At 42.2% G+C, this 7,075-nt stretch overlaps 1 protein-coding gene across 1 annotated transcript in view; it reads left to right on the top strand.

The window, feature by feature from the left end:
* Positions 1 to 7,075, top strand: part of LOC106806311 (EF-hand calcium-binding domain-containing protein 4B-like) — a 16,211-nt gene that overhangs the window by 6,803 nt on the left and 2,333 nt on the right. Inside the window, exons 2-9 of the mRNA XM_014808199.1 lie at positions 1,904 to 2,007; positions 2,413 to 2,621; positions 3,216 to 3,384; positions 3,774 to 3,866; positions 4,408 to 4,554; positions 4,728 to 4,818; positions 5,864 to 5,959; positions 6,650 to 6,846. Coding sequence (XP_014663685.1) covers positions 1,952 to 2,007; positions 2,413 to 2,621; positions 3,216 to 3,384; positions 3,774 to 3,866; positions 4,408 to 4,554; positions 4,728 to 4,818; positions 5,864 to 5,959; positions 6,650 to 6,846 — 1,058 coding nt within the window. The 5' untranslated portion in view covers positions 1,904 to 1,951. The remainder of the gene's footprint in view (positions 1 to 1,903; positions 2,008 to 2,412; positions 2,622 to 3,215; positions 3,385 to 3,773; positions 3,867 to 4,407; positions 4,555 to 4,727; positions 4,819 to 5,863; positions 5,960 to 6,649; positions 6,847 to 7,075) is intronic.

Here is a 7,075-nt window from a genome sequence, read left to right as displayed (position 1 = left end):
ACGTACGTACGTACTACGACGTACGTACACGTACACGTCACGTACTACCCACCACCTACACACACGCACACGACACACGACACACACACACACACTACACGCACACACACACACACACACACACACACACACACACACAAACAAACACACACATATATAATATATATATATTATGATGTATATGACCAAGAGCTAATTTCTCTATAAAGGTATTATTAGCTCTTGATATGACCCGCTTGATTTTCATTGCATAGCAGCATCTGCTGCAGAACTATACGGTCAAAGTGAGTCATCCGCTGTCGTCATCGTCCCAATTATAACCTTCGTGGTGCGCATATTACACGGAGCAACTATAGTGTGAGTGTGTAGATGTGAAATGCCGCCTTGTACGCAGCAAGGGAGAAGATCGATGCTCTTTCATCATGTCGTACGTTATTGTGAGTGATCGAGTTATTTTGACGCAAATGCCTTCTCGATTGATCCAACAATAGGTGCGTAATCCTAAATTCAGTCATAACATTTCGTGGCATATATGTTACAGCTTTCTTCTCCGCTAGTTACTCACTTTTATGATCTAGGTAATTAACGTCTAGAAAATGTCATCATATGATTTGTCTCATGTATACATTTCTTAAGATTTCGACGACAGAAATTGCCATAATACGTTTTTTAACGGTATTACGCAGCTAATTTTTTAGCACAACTATATAGTTAGCCACTCGACCTTACTATTCAGAGAGACATTCGTACTGGTCGTAGCATTGTCAATTCAAGCACACGTGGTTATATGAATCTAGATCGGGATGTGTACACTAAGGTAAAGCTACTGTGCCGAGTCAACGACGATTGCTAGTTTCCTTAATCCGTATCTGATTCGCAGGATTAGTACAGTCTGCTGGCAATGTCACTTTCGGGCGATATGAAGAATTAGTAGGCGTCAAAAAATGAAAACCCGAAACAAGAACGTGAGATGGATGTGACAGTTGCAAAGCCAACGTGCTCCCTTAATGTCGTGTTAGGCTGAACGCTGGAATACATAGATAGAGATTGCAACTATAGAAAGTCTATTAGAACGTCTGTTCGTTGGCAACCCTCGAAATATGCGTAAGCGCTTAATACTAATAACAATGCTTAATATAATAACGATGCGCTTAATACAAGTTACAATGTTGTCTACTGCATGGCTATCGCAGCAATCACGCACATGACGGGGGTCTCAGCCAGTTCTTTTCACTGTATAACAGCCACTCAAGAGATACACCGAGAGTGTCCGTTGTAGCCAGGTACCCAGCGGTGCCTGCGAACACAGATTTGACAGTATAGTATTATGCCCATGGGTTGTTGATACGTTATGAAGGCTGACGCACAGTACTGAACGCGGTGTCGGCTTTCGTTTACGCAACAGTCGCACCGCAACAATAGATGCACGTCAACACGAAACACGTAACAGGAAATATCTCTCTCTATATATATATACAGAAAGAACAAGAACTTTAATTAAGCTTCGTGCGCTGCTTCTTCCTGTTACGTATTTCATGTTTCCGTGCATCTATTGCTATATATATCAGAGGCGGATCCGGGGGGCGCAAGAGACGCGCACCCCCTTATGTGTTGTTGACCCCCCCCTATTCGGCACGCGAAGCGTGCGCGCCAGCGCAGCCCGCACAAAATCCGCACCCCCTAAATCCGCACCCCCTAAATGGAAATCCCGGCTACGCGGTTGCGCCTCCCCTTATCTCAAAATTCTAGATTCGCCACTATATATATATATATATAACAGTAACCAACAGGTGTGACTTACAGGTGCCAAACTGTAAACATTTTACACGTTGTCATCTATATTTTGTCGGCTTTTATGTTCGTCTGTTCTTCTGTTTTCAATACGAAATTGCCGTATCGACAGATCTGACATGCTGACGTAATTCTATTTGGTCTGGCGTCGTCCGAAAAGATGGAGACGAAGAGAAAGCGGCCATTGGTGACAATGTCCAGTGTGGAACGCTCTAAGTACGAAATCTTTGTAACCTTGTTTTGGAGGCCTGTTGCTGAAAGCACAATGCTATGAACTCGTATAATTGGCTGTCAATGCCTTGTGTCGTTATGGAGAGGGATGCGCACTATACATAAACACTGTTACGTAGGTACGCGCGCACGCGCGGGCATACACATGCACGCACACACGCACACACGCACACACGCACGCATGCACGCACGCACGCGCACATACGCACATACACACACAACAGACACACACACGCAAGCACGCACGCACACATAAGTAAAAATGAAATATTATATATGAAATGATATCGCAAAAATATGAAGTCTTGTCCCCACCAGAACGACAAGCGCGCAATTATTTGTAAAATCGCGATGAGTTACTATAATATATATATAATACAACTTCTACAGACAAGACCTAGAGAACATGGTCGCCCAGAAGGCCCGAGAGCTATTCGACCTGTGCGATCGTCAAGAAACCGGCTACATCACCCGTACTGGCATCATGCGGCTGGAGGGCGAACTACCACTGACTGCCAGCCAGCTGTGCGACGTATTCGATCTGCTGGAGACGGACAACCGGGGCTTCCTCACGCTCAAAGAATTCACAAAAGGTTTTAGTAAGTATGGCACCGCCAGGCACTGATAGCTTGTAATCAGGATCACTGACAAATATATGCTCCTAGGGTGTTATTATAGTTTACGTCACTAAGGCTGCTATTATTGTGGCTTCATCGAGCCGGAGGAATGTAGGTAATGAGGATTTTAATAATGTAAGCTTTGGTAAACATGGATTCATATGACATGCTTTCAAAGGCGTAATAAAGTAGGGTTATAGCATATCAAATATGGTCTTAGATTTGCTAGCGCTTCAGTTACTATTTCGTTATTTGATATTGAGCTTCAGTAAGTATAGCTTAATGCGTCCACACTGAGCGACCGATCTTTCGATTATTTAATATTTTATAAACGTTTAAGACACATAAAAGAATGTGAAAATACCTTTACGCTGACGTTGACGCCGGCTATTTCGTTCCTTTACCCTATCTTTATTTTAATAAAATATATAAAAGTAAAATTACAAAAAATGACTATAATATTAATTCATTCTACTAATATTAAAATAATATCCTTAGAAAATATTAAACTAAATAGTGATTACGAAATTAAGCTTCCGAATTTTTAATTTATCGCCTGGTTATTACCGCTCGCAGTTGGTTTCATGGATGTGAAATTCTCGGAGCTTGACGACGATTTCGATAACATAGCAGAGCCGGGCATGGTTGCGACCTGCCCAACACCCGCGCCGATACACTCACGCTCCGTAGACGTGGAATGCTTGGCAGGCGTGGATGACATCGTCATCGAGCCAGCAACTATGCGGTAGATACGCTATTACGATGGATTCGTTATGGCTGAAATAAATATTCTATTTTTACGTCGAAAACAAAGCACCTAGAGTATAACCGCGAGATGATACGCGTATAAAATGATGGAAGCCCTTTAGTAATATTTCATCTTTGTCAAATGAACTCATTTATTAATATAGATAATAAACGTGATTAGCAATCGAGCAAAATTAGTCTTTGATCAATGTAAAATCAATTATTGATACGTAAAACTGTCGCTATATATAAGTAATCTGTCGCATTTGAACGCTGGAAACAATTTGGAGAATTGTTTCTGCGCATCAGAGTGAGATTAAATATAGGGGTGGCAGTTTATAAAAGCAAAATCTCTTTATTACTATGTCGAAATGTCGGTCTATTCAGGTCGGAAAGTTATGTCTGGGACGGCAACTCTGACGAGGATGAAGGATTTCAGAAATTAATGCAGCATCTAGGTGGGAACGACATATTAAACGAGTAAGTTTGTGGTTGTGTAGTTGTCTTTTCGAATACGGCTATTGTGTTACCCATTGTGTCTAGCATTGATTCCTTCTGAAGTCAATTAATGGCACGCCCTATCCCTCACTCGAGTAATATCATTAATACGCGTAGGGGAAGCTTTAGTTTAAGAGTTATCGCGAAACAAATCGGTTAACCCCCGCACAGACGCCATCTTGCAATTACGACACCAGATTACAAGATTCAAGATTCAAAACTAATCACTATAGATAACATTATTTATAACATAAATACAATAACCCATATAAAGCATAAAACACTTTAGATGTATATTTATTCGTGCCAACACATCTACACATTATACATTGTATCGATCTACCAATTCGCTATAATAGAAAAATAATACAGTCATCTGTACATTAGTATAGAGTAATTGACTGTACAGACTGCACAGAACCGAGAAAGCTTTGACGCGTAAATGAATTCGTATGCGATAAATTTTGCTCTAAATTTCACACTTGCATTGACAAGGCACTATAGCGCCGCCTTGTGCTTGCAGGGAGGAGCAGATTCGAGAACTTTGGCTGCAGCTGCGCCGAGACGAGCCGCATCTGCTGGATAACTTCGAGGACTTCCTCGGCCGCATGGCGAGCCTGCTGAAGAGATCCGAGCTCGAGCTTAGCTCGCTGCAGTCCGCCATCAAAACGTACGTATAGGCGAGGCAGCTTCATTGCTCGCTGCAGTTCGCCATCAAAACGTACGTATAGGCGAGGCGGCTTCATTGCTCGCGCTATCCTGATTCGTATCCTCGCTCACGTTCCTTATCTCATCCCTATTGTTCATCGTGCACTAAGGTTGTCCGTGTTTTTCTCTCCGTAGCAAGTGTACAGCTCACGACCAGCAGGTGCGTGTACTCTACGAGGAAATGGAACAGCAGATAAGCGAGGAGCGCGAGAAGCTTATTGCCGCGGCAAGTGTGCGCAGTTGACATGCAGCGCTAATACTTACATGCATGCAGGTTCGAGCGATTACAGAGCCAGTACTGGATCTGTATCGTTGATGAGCTCTTTATTCTTTAATAGAAACAATTTCCCTATATAGCATCTAATAAATAATTACCTGAAATGTAATTACCAATAAAATTTATTGTAATTTTCTTGTCAACACAATTATATATTATATATATAATTGTTCAATACAAATTAGATAATTATTATTGCAATTTTTGGATTGACGGTCATGTTTGCCCTAATAAGCATTATCCAGTAGTAAGTTGGCATATTGGTTAAATTCGCAACTGGATTTCGTCATCGAATTCGCTTGGAATTATTATGCATGTCCCATGATTCTTTACGCATTATTATTATATTTCCTCATACAAATAACGCGACCTCTTTCCTAGTATCCCGATCTCAGCATAAAGTGTGAACATATCTGTGACTACGTTTGTGCCCGGACGAATTCACACAATATATCAATGAAAGCGCGCGTGTGTATGTATACGTAAATGTATACATATATTTATATATCATAGTCAGAAGACAGATGGTGAGGCCTTCTGTTTAATAGTAAGTCATTGGTTTAATACTAACCTAATGTCTCGTCAAAGTGTGGATTGGCTGTCCAACACATACGTATACTGTCTCGTCGCATATCCTAGACTAATTACAACACCAACACGCTCAGGCGTGCTAACTACACTGCCGCCTTCTCGCCTATAGCTATGTGATCATGCCACCTCCTCGCGTTCTCCCCTCCTGCTACTCGCAATCCTCACCCCCACCCCTAATCCTAACTCTAAAATTAACCTAACCCTACCCTCTGCGATAATAGCGCTATAACAATATAATTTTATTATAACAATATCTACAATTCATATAAACAGCCACGTTGTTTTCGAAATATTGAATCGTCACTATGGAGACAGAGGTGTGGACGAAAGTGTGCGAGCTAGTGCATTACGTTTGTGTGCGTTCGTTTTGTATTCATTAATTTGTTGCCCGTGGACGATGCAGGAAAAGGCTCGGGAGCGCAGACGAAAACTAGATATGAAAGCGGAATTCGAGGAGAAAGAGCAGCAGCTTCAGAATATACTCTGCAGACAAGTATCGGTAAGATAGATTATGCCAGATCACGTCGTCTCAGTCCAGCCTAAAAGTGACGTCACGCGAACTCTAATCCAAATGATTATTCCAAATACGCACTCTGTTTATGGTACTTATTCGCGATTCTTATAGTCATATACGCGTAACACGTTGTGTAACCGTATCTAGTCAACCCTGTATATAGGCCTCCAAGGGTCACCCAAATAAATTTCGAACATGTCACCTATATTTAGATGTCTGTTTTATATATGATGTTTCGTTGTAGGCCTATAAGTGTCACTCAATGGAAATGCCGAGAGTGTCCTACGTAGACAGATGTTTATTCTATAATACTAATCGCTAACACGAGGTTGAATTCATATCTATATATTCCATTCCATATCATGATCTATAAGAACTATAGGCATCATATAGATCTTCCCTGTCCTTGAACACCAGTTAATGCTGCTGGGAATCATGGGGGGGGGGGTGAGGCGGAGGTGCAGCATGGATGCGTTTTCTTGTTACGCTGCCAGTTTTTTTGCAGATAGAGAAACAACTCAAGGAATTGATTTGACTCTAGCTATAATAGATATTCTAGCTATAAGAACTCTAGGCGTCATATAGATCTTCCCTCTCACTGAACACCAGTGAACGCTGCTGGGAATCTTGGGGTGCGTGGATGCGTGTTCTTGTTACGCTGGCAGTTGTTTGCAGATGGAGAAGAAACTCGAGGAATTGAACAGCGCCGAGTCGCAGAGTCGGCAGCAGAACGAGTTGCTAGCGTCCGAGAACGAGGATTTACGGAGGGCGCTGGTCGAGTGCAGCGCCGTGTCCGACGATTCATCCAGCGCTGATCATGGTCTGAGCCAGCTGCGGGTCCAGCAGAGACTGCAGAGAAGGTCGAGAGCGGAGTAAGTCGTGCACGTGTGATAACACCAGGAGTGTCATAATATAGACACAGAGAGTGGATAATATCAGGAGTGCGTAACAGATTGTATAATCTATATTATAGATCACGCCAGGAGTGTATATAGTATAGAGAGATAGTATAGCGAGAGAGAGAGAGAGAGAGAGAGAGAGAGAGAGAGAGAGAGAGAAGAGAGAGAGAGAGAGAGAGAGAGAGAGAGAGAGAGAGAGAGA

The sequence above is a fragment of the Priapulus caudatus genome, unplaced genomic scaffold (genome assembly GCF_000485595.1).
Source record: "Priapulus caudatus unplaced genomic scaffold, Priapulus_caudatus-5.0.1 Scaffold153, whole genome shotgun sequence".
Classification (NCBI taxonomy): Eukaryota; Metazoa; Priapulida; class Priapulimorpha; order Priapulimorphida; family Priapulidae; genus Priapulus; species Priapulus caudatus.
Note: the sequence above shows the minus strand (reverse complement) of the source record. Positions and strands in the feature narration are given on the sequence as shown.